The sequence below is a fragment of the Podarcis raffonei genome, chromosome 15 (assembly GCF_027172205.1).
Source record: "Podarcis raffonei isolate rPodRaf1 chromosome 15, rPodRaf1.pri, whole genome shotgun sequence".
In the NCBI taxonomy this organism is placed as follows: domain Eukaryota; kingdom Metazoa; phylum Chordata; class Lepidosauria; order Squamata; family Lacertidae; genus Podarcis; species Podarcis raffonei.
Window position 1 is genome coordinate 14,716,487 of NC_070616.1, and position 18,709 is coordinate 14,735,195.

General features: G+C 47.6%; 1 protein-coding gene across 1 annotated transcript; it reads left to right on the forward strand.

Moving 5' to 3' along the window:
* Positions 1-1,533: 1,533 nt before the first annotated feature.
* Positions 1,534-18,024, forward strand: GUSB (glucuronidase beta). The gene is made up of 12 exons (XM_053366905.1): positions 1,534-1,790; positions 4,163-4,351; positions 5,070-5,251; positions 6,080-6,222; positions 7,288-7,475; positions 8,537-8,689; positions 9,808-9,986; positions 11,449-11,595; positions 12,823-12,907; positions 13,702-13,878; positions 15,226-15,361; positions 16,884-18,024. The coding sequence occupies exons 1-12, from the start codon at positions 1,584-1,586 to the stop codon at positions 17,060-17,062; spliced, it is 1,965 nt and encodes a 654-aa protein (XP_053222880.1). The 5' UTR covers positions 1,534-1,583; the 3' UTR covers positions 17,063-18,024.
* The last annotated feature ends 685 nt before the right edge of the window (positions 18,025-18,709 follow it).

The window sequence follows — 18,709 nt, forward strand, 5'->3', positions numbered from 1 at the left end:
CTGAGGAGAATTTTGGAAAGCACCCACACCTGAGAATCTAAGCTTTGATAACAAACTGGGAAATCAAGTTGCTAGTCCTTATGGTTTGAAGCTGAGGGGTGGGAAATGCTGTGGGTGGCAGCACACTGCAACTTAAACGAGTGTTTAAAACACTTTTGTACTGTATTCACAAGTGAATGTGAGGGGAGAGGTTTGGCAGCCTGCTGTGGTGTAAGGTGTTCTGAGGAAAATGTAGGCCTTCACATTCATTCCTAACAAAATTTCAGTTCAAGAGAAGGGGAGAAGATTATGGGTATCCCCTGCCTTCGGAAAGACCCCACTAGTCCTGTTTTTAATTGTTTTCTCAGTGGTCTAGCTGTCAAAGTGCACTTGTGAATGAGGCCTGAACAGCTTCCTAGTACAGAAGCTTTATTATAACAGGGTCCTTGAACAAAAAATGAGGCTTCACAAAGGAAAATATAAGCAAGAGGCTGAAAAGATGTCTCTGCCCCAAGGCACTTGCAATTTTAATATAACAGGATGGGCGTCTGAGGAAAGCATTGCAGCAGAATTGGGTGGTACCACCACCCGGGGAATGATGGGATTACAATAATAAAACAAAAAAATTAACTGGAAAAAAACACTTTAAAAGCACCTACTTAAAATCTTAATGATTAAAATCAGTGGTAAACTAAAAACCAGATTAAAACACATGTCAACACACTACATATCTGGGTAGGCTTGCCTTAACAATGTTTTTTAGCAGTCGACAAAAAGAGTACAATAAATGCTATTGTCTGGTGTTTAATAGGCAGGGAGTTCTGAAGTGTAGGTACCACCACAATAAAAGGTCAATAAATAAATATCATAAAAGCATCAAAATGTAAGGGCAGAGTGTCTTTAAGCACACACAAAGTATCTCTCTTCTTGAAAAGCACCGCCTTTTCTCTTCGTTTATAAAGACAACAAATACAAAGCAGGAAAATATAAAGAACGCATGAAAGGCACAGACTTTGCCCTCACCTTGCAATCCAAGCTGCTGATTCTGGTTTGGACCATTTGCATAAATAAGTAACAACTGCTTAACTCCGCAGTCTGCTAATCACTGAACTTGAGTGACAGTAGAAAAAAGAATCAATAGGTTTATTGTGGAGTCAGCTTTCCATAGGGAGGCAAAGTTGCGTAGTGGTTAGAGAGTTGCATGAGAACCTGGAAGACCAGGGTTCAAATCCCAACTCAGCCACATGAAACTCACTGGGTGACCTTGGACCACTCACTGCTTCTCAGCCTTACCTACCTCACAGGGTTGTTGTGGGGATTAAATGGGTAGATATTCCCTGACCCTACTTAGTTCCTGGAAATAAATATTTTAAGTCATCCAAATGCCTCTTTTTTAGTCTGTTTTGCTCACTGTGACATATCAAAATGCTGGCAAAGCTGTGGCACTGCCCTCAAGCAAGATGGCTGCCTCTGCCTCCCCGTGGCGGGAAGTGGGCGTCTCCTGAGCAGACAGACTCGGATTGGCTCCCGACAGTCAGCTGGGCTGGAGATCAGCCGACTGCCTCTCCAGGCTCAGCAGTGAGCGGGTCAGGCTGTCTGGCAGCATGAAGCTGCTGCTTGTCTGCGCCCTGTGCCTGGTCCTGGGGTGCTGCCAGCAGGGGGGCGCCCTGGATGGAGGGATGCTGTACCCCCGGGAATCTCCCTCCAGGGAGCTGAAGGAGCTGGGAGGCCTCTGGAGCTTCAGGGCAGACTGGTCAGAGCGCAGGGACGCGGGGTTTGTGGAAGGCTGGTACAAGAAGCCTCTCTCCCAGGTGAGTGAGCGGAGAAGGCGGGCACCATCAAGGTGAGGCGGGATTTTTTTTTAAAGCTGCTGAGAAAATTTTATGAAATAAATAAATTGATTGCAAAAGCAGCGACCTCAAAGCAGTTTACGAAAAGAAGGAAAGCAATAAGCTTGTCGTGGAACCGTAGAATTGAAGAGGAGGAAGGGACCCCAAGGGTCATCCATTTTGACCCCCTGCAATGCAGGAGCTACAGCTAAAGTGTAAGAAACAGTTAAACCCAACCATTGGAAACCTTCAAAAAGAAAAATCATCAATAAGCTGAAAAACCAAACTGAAACAAATGTCGATATTCTACATGATTCAGTAGGCTTTGCCAAAACAAAAAAGGCACCAAAAAGAGTATAGTGAATTATGGGTTTAATTTTTTAGTTCTTGTTTGATAGCAACATCCGAGCATCCCTAATGGATCAAGCCAAAAACCCTGTTAACCTAAATAACCAACACAGAGGCTGCCATGGGTGTAGCCGGGGGGGGGCAGGGAGGAGCAGCTGCCCCCCTAAATAAATAAAAATCAATAAAAATACATAGCAAACTGAGGTTCTGCCCCCCCAAAAAATCCTGGCTACGCCCATGGTTCTGGCTGCCCAGATGCTTTGAGGGAGCCAAATAGTGGGGGGGGGGAATGCAATGTCCAGTCCCTGTGGTCCCCCCAAACATCTGGTAAACTGCCACTGAATGTGGAGGTTTGACTTAGCTTTCTGGGCACACAGCCACTGGGTAGATGTGTGCTTTCTGTATTTGTGAACAGTGCACTGGGATCTTTGGAACAGTTTCATTGGAAAGATAGAACCTGAGAGAGCAAGGAGTTGCCATTGATTGCCCTTCAGCTCCAACAGAAAGGAGAAGTTTCGAATATCAGGAAGTGGCTCAGCATTTCTATGTGCAAGAGTGAGGAAATGAACTGTTAAGTGGAAAGCTGGTGAAATAATTGTTTCCCCAAAGAGCAGGAGGTAGGCACGTGCATCTGTGAATCAGGAAACAGAAAGGGTGTTATTTAATGCATTGTTTTATTTCACTGTTCAGCTGAAAAAGTCTTCCAAGAACACTTTGCAAATATCAATATTAAGATAGTCTGTGCCTTTGAGTTTTCCAAACTCAAGTATGCAACACTAAAGGAAAGGGCATTGGGAGGGAGGAGGGGAAAAACAAACTCAGGCACAGTTGATTGAATAATCACCTGGAATTGAAAGGTTTTGGAAAAGCAGAATGTGCATGATCATTAGTAACTTGTTAACAGCACTTTAAAAGTCATACTGTGTGCTTCAGAAAAGGTGAGTAAAATCAAATATCGGGTTTGTAGTTCTCCACTGTTTACACGTTAGAATTTAGGCCAAAGAAAATAGAAATGTAAATAGTGGATTGCATGTGGAAGTGAGCTCTTTGCAGCTTCAATGAATGGGAAAGTGCCTGTACATTAGTGCCCTCTACTGGCTTCTGGGTGTAATTGCCACATTTAATATTCCAAACTGATCCTGTACTTTAAATGGAATATCCTGAGGCCAAGACATGATTTAGTAGGTCATAGAATCACAGAATTGTAGAGCTGGAAGGGACCCAGACGATCATTCTAGTCCAGGGGTCAGCAAACTTTTTCAGCAGGGGGCTGGTCTACCGTCCCTCAGACCATGTGGGGGTCCGGACTACATTTTGAAGGGGGAAAATGAACAAATTCCTATGCCCCACAAATAACCCATTTTTGACGCATTTTAAATAAAAGGACACATTCTACTCATGTAAAAACACGCTGATTCCCGGACCATCCGCGGGCCAGATTTAGAAGGCGATTGGGCTGGATCCGGCCCCCGGGCCTTAGGTTACCTACCTTTGTTCTAGTCCAGTCAGCTGCAGTGCAGGAATGTGCAGCTGTCCCATATGGGGATTGAACTTGCAACCTTGGCATTACCATGCTCTAAGCAACTGAGCTATCCAGAAAAAAATCATAACTTGCTAAGTTGCTCTGCATCAGGCAGATTTTTGAAAGCAGAAGAGCAGAAAAAAATATGTTGACAACCTAGATAAAAGTTTGCTGGAGTCTGCTTGTTTGTCAGAATGTACAAACTGCTCTAGTTTTGGAGAATATATGAGTGCTATGTAGAAATGAATCACAAAATGGAATACAGGTCATAAAACCTAGAAGAATCATGCCCCTGGTATAGCGCTGCATGTCCCAGCTGTAAAACCCCGAATCTTGTCCCGTAGCAAATTGGCAGCCAGTGCAACCTTTCCAACATGTTTTCAGTGGGTGAACCCAGAGCTGCTGTGTCTGGACCAAATTCCAGACCTGCATGGGAGAACATCTCTGCCCTGTATGCCCAGCATACCTTCCTTGTCTCTTTCAGTCTGGGCCAGTGATTGACATGCCAGTCCCCGCCAGCTTCAACGAGATCACGCAAGATCCAAAGCTGCGTCAGTACATCGGCTGGGTTTGGTACGAGAAGGAGGTGTTCCCGCCAGCCCGCTGGCTCCTGAGAGATCCTGGGACACGAGTGGTGCTCCGGGTTGGCAGTGCAAACTACTACTCGATCGTGGTGAGTATGGGGCTCCCTGGGCAGTGCAGCTCCCCATGGAAGCCTGCCTGGTTTCTGGAACCATTGCATTTTTTTATTTTCTGCATTTATGTCCTGCACTCTTCTCCAATAACCCAAGGTGGTGTGTATGGTTCTCTCTCTTCCTCATTTAATTCCCAAAACCAACTCTGCGAGGTAGGATAGGCTGAGAGAAGGAGAAGAAGAAGAGGAGGAGTTTGGATTTGATATCCCGCTTTATCACTACCCGAAGGAGTCTCAAAGCGGCTAACAATCGCCTTTCCCTTCCTCCCCCACAACAAACACTCTGTGAGGTGAGTGGGGCTGAGAGACTTCAGAGAAGTGTGACTGGCCCAAGGTCACCCAGCAGCTGCATGTGGAGGAGCGGAGACGCGAACCCGGTTCCCTAGATTACGAGTCTATCGCCCCCCCCAGACACACCCAGCGAGCTTCTTCGCCGAGTGAGGATTTGAACCCAGGCCCTAGTCTGACACTCTAACCACTGCACCACCACTGCCTCTCAAGTTCAGGAATTATTACATGTGAATGAGGAGCCTATGGCCCTCTGGGTATTGATAGCCAATAGCAAGGGATGCTGGGAGTTGTAGTCCAGCCACAGCTTTCCCGCCATTCCAAGTCATGTGACCTGCATGCCTCCCTTGAGGCCCCATTGTTTGTTTGGAGTCTTTGCACCTAGACACCCCGTTTTCTTCCATTGTAGTGGGTGAACGGGGTCCAGGTGACTGAGCACGAGGGCGGACACCTCCCCTTTGAAGCCGAGATCAACCAGCTCCTCCGCGATGCTCCAGGAGAGCCTTGCCGAATCACCATTGCTGTCAACAACACCCTGACTCCCCACACGCTGCCTCCGGGGACCATCCATTATATGGAGAACGAGTCTATGTGAGTTGAAGGCCTCACTGAGGAACCCAGCAACCCTCTAGCCAAAGATTCTGGGACGTTCTGTCTAGAACAGGTGAAGGAAGTCACTCTGAAATGCGTTTTGCCTGCTTTTATTCCATTGTGGTCCACTGGTGTAGGGAAGAGGCTTTCTTCTCGCACATAATGTTGGGTGTTTTCTTGGGTTTTCCCTCCCCCCCTTAAAAAAAAGGATTAAGCATATTATTTGCAGGAAGAACAATCAATTCAGTTTCCCTCAGTCAGATTTTGTAATTTTGTGGAATTTAATCCCAGGTGCTGCAACTTTACCAAGCGGTTTAGGCATGTTGGCATTTCTTATTGGTTTGCTCTCCGTCAGTTGTGAAGTCTCTTCAGCTGTTGAACTTCCATGTGTTATTACATGTCAGCTGCCTTTTAACTTGTAATGTTACAAACGTTACAGACCAATTATCAAAACCTTCCATACCTCAGCTGTTGAAACTGGGTATTATTGGGTACACAATAGCAAAATCAAATATTGCGACTCGCTGAATATTCAAAGAGTTTTTGATGACGGATCAACAGCAAAATTTGCAGAGAACCGGTAGAAGCACATCTATAATTCTACTCCCTAATCCACTTAAAATAAATCTGTAACATCCATATTTAATGCAAGACTGCAGGAAACAACCTCCAGATAAGAACTTATCATTTCAGCGTAAATACGTGGAACCTCAGGTGTTTGGTGAATCAGACCTGGTTGTTTTATCATGCCTTTCAACCCTCAGTTTCCAAGTGCGGGGATTTCCTATCACCCTCAATGTCTTCTTGAACCCTTCCCCCTTGATCCAGGTACCCCAAAGGCTATTTTGTTCAAAACACACAATTTGACTTCTTCAACTACGCTGGGATCCACCGACCTGTCCTGCTGTACACCACCCCCTTGGCCTACATTGATGACATCACTGTGACCACAGACGTGATGGGAAATGTCGGTAGGTATCTGAAGTGCCAGAGCCAGCGACGCGGACTTATAAAAAATATTGGGGGGGCCCGGGAAAGCTCATGAATAATAAATAAGCTCATGAATATGCAAATAAAGTGGCGCCGCCTCCTCGTGAGCGAATAGGGGAGAGCGTGCTGCGCCTATTAATCAGCTCCAAAGGAAATTGGGTGGAGCTTTTGCTCGGGAGGGAGGGCAGGAGGCATGCAGCCCGCCCCCCCTGTGCATTTTGGGCTGGGGGAGGGGCGGCGATGGCGCTCTGCTGGAGGGGCGCCGGAGATTATTGGGGGGGCGGAGCCCCCCCAAACGAATTTTTGAGGGGGCTCGGGCCCCCTCAAGCCCCATGGAGTCGGCGCCTATGGCCAGAGCTAAACAGCATTTGGAAAGTTGGAGGGGGCGGGGACGACGATCCTGCAGTGTCTATGGAGGAAAAGCTTCTCGTGGGAACAAGCTGTTTGTGGCTGGAAACCTGTTAATGATTTCACTTATCAAAGTGAAATTCACCTTAGAATATTCTTGCCGTGACATATTCACACCATCTACAACCTCAGGAAGTCTCCAAACGATTGTTTTAGCCTCCAAATGGCATCCCACAAGCTAAGGTTTATTTAACCAAACGATGGCCCCAATTCTCTCTCTTCAGAGCCGTTTATACCACAATCTTCACAACAACTTTGTGAGGTAGGCCGGGGTTGCTTTCCCCAAACTGTTGTGGGAGCAGCAGCTGAGAAAATGGCCTACTTTAGGATGCTTAATAATAATAATAATAATAATAATAATAATAATAATAATAATAATAATAATTTATTATTTATACCCCGCCCATCTGGCTGGGCTTCCCCAGCCACCCTGGACGGCTTCCAACTGAATATTAAAAACAATACAGCATCAGACATTAAAAACTTTCCTAAACAGGACCACTTCTCTAAACAGGGCCGTTCCCTAAACAGGGTTTAAGGGATTCAGTTGGTGGTAGCAGTGGGATCCGAAACGGAGTGGTTCTGATTTGTAGCCCACTGTTTTCACCAACTCACCTATTTTGCTTCTGCTGGGACAGGCTTGGTGCAGTATTTGGTTTCAGTCCGGGGCAGCCCCCGTTACTCCTTGACCCTGACACTGCGTGACCAAGATGGCGTCACTGTGGCAACTGGAAACGGGTCCACTGGCGAGATGAAAGTGGTGAACCCTCTACTCTGGTGGCCATACCTGATGCATGAACGTCCTGGATACCTTTACTACCTAAAGGTAACTTAAGCCTTATTTGGACTCAATCCTGGGGGGAGGGAGGGAGAGAAACAAAGGCACGGATCTTGCATGTGGCTCCTGTCCAGAATCCTCGGATCTGCATGGTCCCCCAGTGGAAAACTAATGTTCTGGCCCCTGCTCAGGGCTTAGTTGAGTAGGGGAGGATGCTGACTTGAAAATCCAGAAGGCAGGTGTGCATAGCTGAATAGGATTTCCAGTGGTTAAGAGCAATCCAAGGAAGGGCTCCTGCCTTGCTCTGCCAACAGGAAAAGAAGGGATGGAGGGACACGCAGGGAACTGGCTTTAAACCTCAGTAGAGGTTTGAATAAAGCAGGAGTGGAAGGAAACTGAGAGGGGGAAAGCGATGGTCTTAAACCATGGCAGAGATTTGAGTGAGCAAGGGGAGACACTGAGGAGAGGGAGCAATGGCAGTTCAAAGCACGGTTTGAGTCCAGTGAGAAGGGAATTGGGGAATCTGTCTGTACCTCTGGCGTTGCTTAAAACCACTTTTATAAATCTCTGCGTTCCTCCATGCCCGCTTTACTCAAATTCTAGGGAAGTGCTGTAGCTCAGCAGTAGAGCAGGTTTGATCCCCAGTGGCAGCTCCAGGTAGGGCTGCCCGAAACTCTGGAGAACCGCTGCCAGCCAGAGTAGACAATGCTGTGGACTAACAATCTGACTTCCTATGATCCTTCCCATCCACAGCCCTTGTGGGAGCCCTCCAGTGAAAAACTCTGCCAGTTTTGTGGGGCAGTTGTGTTGGGAGGGACAACACACAGAGGGCAGAAGGGGTGTGGTCCCAGCTGCCCAACCGCTGCCGTATCTGATCCTTGCAGCACATTTTTGCCTACTCCTGGGTTGGAGAACGAGGCCTTGGGTTCAAGTCTAGCAAATTCCCTGCAAATTATGCAGGGTGCAGATTACGGGTTACCTTGGCACAGCATAGAAATTTCTCCTTCCCCTGATGCTACATCTCAGATTCAGGGGGCTGGTGATTGTTGGGGTGTAAGCTTGCGTGCTCCGACAGCTGATGCAAAAAGGGTGGCTTTTTTGGACCACAGGTCACGCTTTCTGCCGAGGTGGACGGCACTGTCTCCGAAGACACTTACACGCAGCCGGTAGGCATCCGGACTGTGCAGGTCACCCGCAACAAGTTCCTAATCAACGGGAAACCGTTCTACTTCCACGGGGTCAACAAGCACGAAGACTCTGATGTGAGGAGTGGCGCCTTGTTTTCGGATCTGTTATTGCTGAGCACTGGTGATGGGCTGTGGGGCTGGGTTAAGAAGCAAGATGGGCGTCACCCAGAAACATCTCAACCTGGGTTTAGATCAGTGGTTCCCAAACTCCCCCACCCCATAAAAAGCATCATTCCGAACTGTGGTTTGCACGGCCCACTAAGGAAGCTAATAACACAATAAAATTCAAAACGGTAATGGTTAATTGCGCATTTATTCAAAATCCAGTTAAAAGCTATTTAGTTTAATTAATTCAACAAAACCGATGATCCCATGATACCCAATACTGCAGGAAAAATATTTTTACACATTCTTAACTTGCAAGTTTATAGCACAAAATATTTATTCGTAATGACTTACCAAACATGGACCTGTCATAGATGTGCCGTAACTAATTTATAAGAAAATCAACAGCTTGGCTATCTTGTGAGAACTCAGCATTGTAAATACAAACAAACATGGCCCAAGGAAATAGCTTGGGAAGCGATAAGAATGGCAAAACTTTAAATACAAAGTGAGGAAAGTGCTTTGCTGTAGACACTAGCGTGGTCAGTCGTAATAAGAGATGGGGCCCATCTCTAGTGCCCCTCTGCTGCCCCCTTACCTCTTAGTTCCCCCCTAGCTATTCCCACCCTGCCACAGAGTGGTACCACCCAGTTTGGGAACCTTTGGTCTAGATCAGGGGTAGTCAACCTTTTTACACCTACTGCCCACTAATGCATCTTTCTTGATGGTAAGATTTCCTTACCGCCCACCAGTGCTCGATGGAAGGAGGATTCAGCTTGTGCCGTAGAACCCCCAACTGCCCACCTAGAATCCTGAAACGCCCACTAGTGGGCGGTAGGGACCAGGTTGACAACCCCTGGTCTAGATGGTTCCGAGCTAGGTGGCCCAACAGTCTGGCTCTGCATGAAACAGTTTCCCATGTCAAATCAACCCTTCAGACCCATGAGGACTAGAAACTTGCTTTAATCTTGGAGGAGGAGGACCATCACTCAGTGGCAGCTCAGCTGGAAGCCCAATGTTGGCGAAGGACCATTGCTCTTGCTAACTTGTAGCCTCTCCTGTTTCACCGGGTTTGTTCCCTGTGGCAGATCCGTGGCAAAGGGCTGGACTGGCCCCTCATCATGAAGGATTTCAACCTCCTGCAGTGGCTGGGCGCCAATTCCTTCCGTACCAGCCACTACCCCTACGCCGAGGAGATCATGGAGCTTTGTGATGCCTATGGCATTGTGGTGATCGATGAGTCTCCGGCCGTGGGCATGAAGGACAGGTGAGCGAGTGGCGATTTCCCTGAGCTCCCCAGTGATTTATAGAGCGATGCGCTGAGGTAATTTGGCAACGGTGGTGAAGTGTTTGGGAATGATTGGCTGAGCTGGCCTCACGTCACAAAGGGGCGGGGCTGGCCAATGGATCCGAGGCTCCCATTGGCTTGGATGCTCTGAGCCGAGAGGTTGAGTGGAAGCAGATGTACTTTGGGAACTACGGTAAGGGCCTTAGTAGGCAGGAGGCTGAGGAGGAAGACCGGAATAATTCGGCTGCACATGAGGTGAGGAAGGAGCATGTGAGAATGCCATGGACTGGTTGGATGCAGAGGAATGGTAGGAGGAAGCAGCTAGGGAACCCCCAAGGGAAGGCTCAGAGCTCAGGGACTGGTGGTGGGATGGTGATGAGTGGTCAGAGGGAAAGAGGTGGTGTCAGAAGCTGAAGAGGCAACAGGGCTTAGTGAGCTGGGAGAGTATGTGGCAGAGAGAAGTCCAGACTCAGAGGCAGAAGCTGAAGCGAGAGAGGAGGGAGGCCAAGAGGCAGAGAGGAGTCACAGGTGTCTCCCCCTCCTACTGTGACCAGCTCCTCTCCCTCCTGGTCTAGAACCAAGAGAGGTACAAAGAGGGCGGTGGAGAGATGGGCAATGTGCAGGCGCAGTCTCCGACTGCTTGGGGGAAACCCTGGAGAAGAAGGGACTTAGGCAGCTGTGGGGAGGCAGGGACTTTCAATCCATGAGGCAAGACCTACTAGAGATGAGTTGCTGTGCTCATTAGGCCTGACACTCCTGTGCAGATCCTACTTCTGCTAATGAAGAGTTAACTCCAACTTGCATGGTGTGATTTACTGCTGGGTTGCTCCTTTCAGACCTCTCTTTTGGTATGCCCCACAGAGGACCTTATGGTCTGCAAATAATAACATCTTGGAGATCCCGGGCCTCAGGGAGATTAGGCTAGCCTTGACCAGGGCCTGGTTGAACGCTCTGCCACAAGAGATCAGGGCCCTGTGGGATTTGACATCTTTCCGCAGGGCCTGCAAGATGGAGCTGTTCTGCCAGGCCTTTGGTCAGGGCTCAGCCTGACTCCCCTTCTATTTTTGTATAAGAACTAGTATGAAAGAGGCCTCCCAGCATTCTCACAGGCCCATATAAGAACAGCGTAAACAGTTGGGCCTGATGAGCATTTACTGTTCCCAACCCTAATCCTGCGGAAAACCATCTAATTGGATTTAAATTTGATCCTGACTTGTTTTTAGGAGGTAATTTAATTACCATTGATTTTATACCAATGTTATATATTTGATGTTATATATTTATACCAATGTTATATATTTGATGTTAGCTTCCCTGAGCCTAGTTTCGGCCAGGAAGGGTGGGATACAAATAAAAGTTGATTATGATTATTATAAAAGAGGCAAAAAGTGTGCTTTATGATGGACCCCTTGTCCCCCCTTTTTGCTTCTCTCCATTTAAGCATGAACTTTGGTAACAAAAGCCTCCAGCACCACCTCATTGTGATGGAGGAGCTGATCCGCCGGGACAAGAACCGTCCCTCAGTCGTGATGTGGTCTGTGGCCAATGAGCCGGCCTCTTGGCTGCCCCCAGCCGGCTACTACTTCAAGTGAGTATCTGCCACACACAAAACTGTGCTGTGAAGTCTGTACCCTGGCACTCAGCCTGCCCAAAGTGAACTCAAGTATCACATATATTTACCCAGCAAAGGCACCTTCGTTGACTTACTTTTGGCGCCAGGTAAAGACTTCTCGCTTCCCTCAGCCAGGTTTTAATAGACCTGAGGGGATGTTTGACATCAGGCAGGCACCTTTGCTGTGCTTTTTGCTCCCCAATTAAAACATTATTTATCTAGAGAAAACGCCTCTTCAGACCTGTATAAGTTAGGCATGTTGTATTTCTTCTTAGCTACTCTTGATCACCTTTTCAAAGTTTTTAACTGTTTATCCGTTAATTAGAATGTTTCTTTTAGTAAACAACTTAGGGAATTGTTTTGTTGTTGTTTTTTACAATCAAACGGTACCTCAAACGTTAAATAAATAGATGTTATACATATGTCTCTGTGTTTAACAGTATTGGTAGATGCTTGGAGACCCACAGGTACCAAGTGTTTAACAAGTCCAAAATAACAGAGAGGATGGAGGGACACCCGCTATGAGGAAAGGTTGCAGTGTTTGGGACTTTTTAGTTTAGAGAAAAGGTAAGTCAGAGGCAACATGAGAGGAGTTTATAAAATTACACATGGCATGGAGAAAGCGGATAGAGAAAAGTTTTTCTCCCTCCCTCAGAACAGTAGCACTTATGGACATCCAAGGAAGCTGAATGTTAAGAGGATTCAGGACAGATAAAAGAACGTCCTTGCAGCGCATAGTTAAACTATGGAACTCCCTCCCACAGGAGGCAGGGATGGCCACCAACTTGGAAGGCTTTAAAAGAGGATGAGACAAATTCATGGCTATCCATGGCTGCTAGCTGCAAAGGCCATGCTCTGCCTCCACAGTCGCTGGCAGTAATGTGTCTGAATTCCCGTTACGAGAAACCACAGGAGGGGAGAGGGTTCTTGTGCTCTAATCTCGCTTGGCAGTTTCACATTAAGGGCATCTGGTTGGCCACCATGAGAACAGGATGCTGAACTAGATGGGACCCTGGCCTGATCCAGCAGGCTCTTCCTATGTTCTCAAGTCTAACGAATAGTTTGTAACGCAAACTAACCTTCCGTCCAGGTTGCCATGCAGAGCCTCAGAGGTGCAGGAGGGTGGAATCACATGTGGATGAATTAATTCTGCACAGCGAGAAACAGTTGTGGTTTTGTCTGTTTTTCACCCTTTGCACGCAGGATGGTGATTGCTCACACCAAAGCCACGGACCCCACGCGCCCAGTCACGTTCATCACGAACACCAATTACGCTCTAGATCTTGGAGTAAGCACCATCCCCTTTGTCTCTGTTGCTTATTTAATGTTATTTAAGGCTGGGACGCAGATGGCGCTGTGGGTTAAAATACAGAGCCTAGGACTTGCCGATCAGAAGGTTGGTGGTTCGAATCCCCGTGACGGGGTGAGCTCCTGTTGCTCGGTCCCTGCTCCTGCCAACCTAACAGTTCAATAGCACGTCAAAGTGCAAGTAGATAAATAGGTGCCGCTCCAGCGGGAAGGTAAACGGCGTTTCCGTGCACTGCTCTGGTTTGCCAGAAGCGGCTTAGTCATGCTGGCCACATGACCCGGAAGCTGTACGCTGGCTCCCTTGGCCAACAAAGTGAGATGAGCACCGCAACCCCAGAGTCGGCCATGACTGAACCTAATGGTCAGGGGTCCCTTTACCTTTAAGGCTGGCTTTCTGTCCTTCCAAAAAAGAACACTTTCTTTATGCCAATAATTCATAAGATGCTCAGCATGGAATATCCAGGCCAAGTGGTGGGGAACCTCCGACCCCAAGTCCTCATAGAATTATAGAGTCAGAAGGGACTCAAAGCATCTTCTAGTCCAGGGATAATTAGGTGAGACCTTGATTCCACCTGGATACAGGTCTTGTCCGTTGTCGCGGTCCCTTCCAACTCTACAATTCTATGAAGCGTATGCAAGAATGAGTTGCTTGCACCCTTCTCTTTCCCCCATTATGTTTGGGGATGGGGGAAAGGGGGCAGAGAGAGAGAGAACACTTGGCGTCTAGCGGACATGCCTCAAAATCGGCTAAAAACAAAATTGAAATTTCTGCAGGCCCCTTACGTGGACGTCATCTGCGTAAATAGCTACTTCTCCTGGTACCACGACCCTGGACACCTGGAGGTCATCCGCCTGCAGCTGAACTCTCAGTTTGAGAACTGGTACCAAACTCACCAGAAGCCCATTATCCAGAGCGAGTATGGAGCAGATGCCATCGCTGGCCTCCACATGGTGAGTCCGGCTCTTCCGAGGCCAGTCGCCTGTAGGCAGAAAACATTTCTTCCCAAAGAAGAATTGCAGATGTCTGAGAGGAGAACTGTACTGAGCAGCTGCTTGTTGCTGATCTGTGTCTGCTCAGAATGCTCAACACACACACACACACACACACACAAATTACCTGGTGGCTTTGACCCAATACTGGTACAGTAATAGCCTATGCCTTTAAGCAAGTTTCTAGTCCATCATGAACTCTTCAGGCCTCTTCCCTCCCTGGTGCACATTCACAGATATCTAGCTAAGCCAGTGTGTTGTAGTGGTTAGAGTGTTGGACCAAGACCTGGGTGACCCAGGTTCAAATCCCTCACTTGGCCAGGAAGCTCAATGGGTGGCCTTGGGCCAGTCTGTGAGCCTGACCTACCTCACAAGGTTGCTGTGAGGATGAAATGGGGACAGGGTGAACTATGTATGCCACTTTGAGCTCCTTGGAGGAAAGGTGGGATATCAAAGTAAAAATAAGCAAATAAAGGTGGCATTTTAATTAGGATTTTGGAATCCTGCTTAGACGAAGGGTGGTTTAAATGTCAAACAAAGAAAAAGTCCTGCCCTCTAGATCAGCAGTGGGAAATTTTGGCCCAATCTTTTTTGATTCATGGGCCAAGTTTGAAAGCTGGGTCCTTCCCCGCTGTCAATCATCTGAAATTGACCCATGGGGAGGTGGGGGTAGGGGTCTGCTTTGCCAGCACCACTCCGCACACACCCCCAGAACACCCTGGTGAACCTGCATCCAGCAGGACTGAGCTCTCCACTTATCATGAGATAAGTTACTGTACAACCTTTAGAAGACATCTGAAGGCAGCTCTGTATAGGCAAGTTTTTAATGTTTAATTATTATTTTTTATATGCTGGAAGCTGCTCAGAGTGGCTGGGGCAACCCAGTCAGATGGGCGGGGCACAAATAATAAAATTATTATTATCAGGTGATGAGCGGAGGGTTCAATCCTGCTCTCTGCAGAGTTCTACTTTGTCAGGGTGTTCCCCCACAGGGAACATGGTGGAGAGACAGCACCCAGCAGGATAGAACCTCACCTCCACATCCACACCAGTTGATTGATAGGTGGGCGTTGCTCGGGGAAAGTGGTCTTGCAGGCCAATCTGAGGCCCACAACAGGCCAAAGGTCCCCCACCCCTCTAAAGCAACATAGAACGAGAGCGTTTCACCTTCCGCACGACAGCGACCCAAATATTGGATGGCTGCTCTCATTCATTGCGCAGCCTGCACTGGTTCCATGCACATAAGGGCTCTTCCTTCCTTCCTGTTCATCTCGCTTGAGAGGCCTCTTCCTTTCCCTATTCCCGCAGGACCCGCCTCTCATGTTCTCTGAGGAATACCAGGCAGCTGTGCTAAAGGAGTATCATGCTGTCCTAGACCAAAAGAGGAAGGAATATGTGATTGGAGAACTCATCTGGAATTTTGCCGACTTCATGACGAACCAAGGTACTGGCGTCCGTGTCCTCTGCGAAAGTCTTCCGCTCCCAAGTTTCTTTAGGACTCTGCCGTTGGGAAGCAACTCATAAATTTAATACAGTGGTACCTCGGGTTAAGTACTTAATTCGTTCTGGAGGTCCGTTCTTAACCTGAAACGGTTCTTAACCTGAAGCACCACTTTAGCTAATGGGGCCTGCCGCTGCCACCGCACCACCGGAGCACAATTTCTGTTCTCATCCTGAAGCTCTTAACCCGAGGTAATATTTCTGGGTTAGCGGAGTCCGTAACCTGAAGCGTATGTAACCTGAAGCATATGTAACCCGAGGTACCACTGTACTAGGGGGCGCTGCCCTTGTTCACTTTGCCTTGCTAACTCCATCTATCGCTTTCCCAAACCTCCTTCACCCACATCTAGCCAACCCCTTCTCTCCCTCTACACCTGCCTGACCCCCTATGGTTCTTGACTACCTTTGCTTGTGCCGAAATGTACAAGCCAGCTTCTCTGGTGTGGTGGCAATGGGGCAGGGGCGTCTTAGAATTCTTGGGATTTGCTTCCAGCATCCTGCAGAATATTTATCAGCAATAAACAAATGCTAGAGTCAGTGCTGCCCCCTGGCGACAGCTCCTCGGAAGTCTTAAATCTCTGGAAACTTTTGACGTTGGTTTGGAGGTACAGTGGTACCTTGGTTGTCGAACATAGTCCGTTCCGGGAGGTTGTTCGACTTCCGAAATGTTTGACAACCGAGGCACAGAGGGCGGTCGGCAAAGTCAATGGAGGAAAAAGAAAAACACACAGCAGAAGCCGTTCGACTTCCGAGGCGCATTCAAAAATGGAAGCAAATGCTTCTGGGTTTTCGGTGTTCGGGTTCCAAAACCTTTGGCTTCTGAGACTCTCAAAAACCAAGGCTCTGGCAGGATCCTAGAGTCCTCCTGCCTCATTCCAAAAGCTTAGTTAGCACTTTCCCAGTTTAGAAAGGAGGTGGGAGGACTCTTGGACCCTGCCAGAGCCTCGAGGGGGCCAAATTTTAGTCTTGCTTACATTTCCAGCACAACAAGGTTGTGTGCGGCTCGTGCATTCTGTGTCTAAGTACCCTTGCGGCCCAGTTGTATGAAAAGTTGGGACTGTCCTGCTATAGGCAATGCAAGACGGCAGCTCCCAGGTTTTCAAGAGCTGTTGAGGCAAGAGAACAGACTGCCTGGTGAAGCAGGGGGTTTTCATTCACGTAAGGAATTTAAGCAGGGGCTGGCCACATCTGGCAGGGGTGCATCCTGCACTGGACAGGAAGTGGCCCAGAGATCAGGGACAGGGAACCTGCATGGCCCTTTGGATGTTGTTGGACTCCAATTCCCATCAGCCCCAGGCAGACAGCTTTGCCAGCACTGAGAGATGATAGGAGTTGGGAGTCTAACAATGTATGGAGAGCCATCAGATTCCCCATCCTTGGTCTGGATTACCTGCAAGTTCCTTCCCCGCTCTACAAAGCTGTTGCCATTGAGCCTTCCCTTTGTATCTTTCTTCCCCATCTTGCAGGCACAACACGCGTTTTGGGCAACAAGAAAGGTATTTTCACCCGCCAACGACAACCCAAATCGGCCGCCTTCGTCCTAAGGGAGAGATACTGGAAGCTGGCTGAGGAATGCAGGCCCCTTGCGCGGCCCAATTACCATGACATCGGTTTGCCCCAAACTCAGGCATCCAAGTGCACTTGACATACGCTGTTACGTTAAGCACAGCAGAAGAAATTCAATGAGAGGCACTACTGAGCATCCAAATAGAGACTAAATTTCCGTGTTTTTGCTCCAATGTGTTTTCTTCATGAAAGCAGGGGAGGGACCGCAGCTTTGCTCTTCCGTACGATAAAGCCAAAGGAACGTAAATGAAAACGGACAAAGATTTTCTTATAGAACCATAGAATTGTAGAGTTGGGATCCCGAGGGTCATCTAGTCCAACCCCCTGCAATGCAGGAGGAATTAAAGCATCCATGACATTCTCATTTTGAACATGTTTTTAGATTCTGGTTTACACAAAGCCAGTGTAGCCTTGTGTAACGATCACCACAATCTCTTGGGTCTTTTTGACAAGTATGGTATATGAGCAAGAAGCTGCTGGTTCAGCAGAAATGCTTGTCTATTTCAGTGGCCAACCAGATGCCTATTCTGGGAAGCCCCTGAGCAGGAGATTAGCACAACAGACACACTCTTCCCACTTGTAATTCACAGCGATTGATAGAGCATAGCCATTGGTGGCCTTAACCGCCATGAATATGTCCAATCCTCCTTTAAAGCCATCCAAGTTGGTGGCCATCACTGCCTCCAGTGGGAGAGAGTTCCAGAGTTTAACTATGTGCTGCGTGAAGGAATTACCGGTATTTTGTCTGTCCTGAATCTTTCAACATTCAACTTTAGCAGATGACCCTATTGGGTGCTAGCATTATATGTGAGGGAGAAAAACTTCTCCCCATTCTTTCTCCACAGTGCATAACTTTATGCACTGTAATGCGGACTGTGACTAAACATCAAGGTATTGGGGGCCTTACTGGGGAGAAGGGCATGAAACAGCAGCCCGGATTATGAAACAACACTGCAAAGACATCCACAGATAATTTCTACATTTATTTTTGTTTTTTATACCAAAAAAGTTATGTGCAACAAATAAAACATTCTTACATTATTTACATGGTTTCTGTTTTAATTTCGCATTAGCAAAAAGTGGACCCCAGACCTTAGAATGTCGCAGTCTTAGGTTGAACAGAAAAACGGAACGACTCCAATTTAGACACAGGTGGCGAGTTCGAAACACATGAAAAAGAAATAATAATTGTCAGATCAAAACATACGAGACAGAACACACATTGAATATTTAGTCCATGCTTAATACAGGTTTTTTTTTAATTAAAAAAATGGTAATGGAATACTTCAGCTTCCTTAGTTTTGCAAGGGTGTGTTTCAATAGCGTTGGCAGAACAGAGGCCAAAGTATTTTATTTTATTTTTAAATCCAGGTAGGCCAGGAGCTGCTAGCTGAAATCCTAGCTTTCTTTTTGGATCAGAGACCACATCGAACAGCAAGAAAACCCCTTTCAAAAGATGTTCTGATTCTGCAGTCTGCTAACATTTCCATAAGCAGCGGACCTTTATAGAAACACACACCCACACCCCGGACTACAGATTTATCCCATCCTTCGCCAACCGCCCTTTGCCAACCTGATGCTCTCTAGATGTTTTGGAACCCCCCCCCCAATCTCTCACCAGCTCCCTCCAGACGTGGTTGGCGAAGGCGGCACAAAAGCAACATGAACACGTCAGTTCATCTAGATCAAAACCTTGAAGGGGTGAGTGGAAGCTGGACTTTTGTCT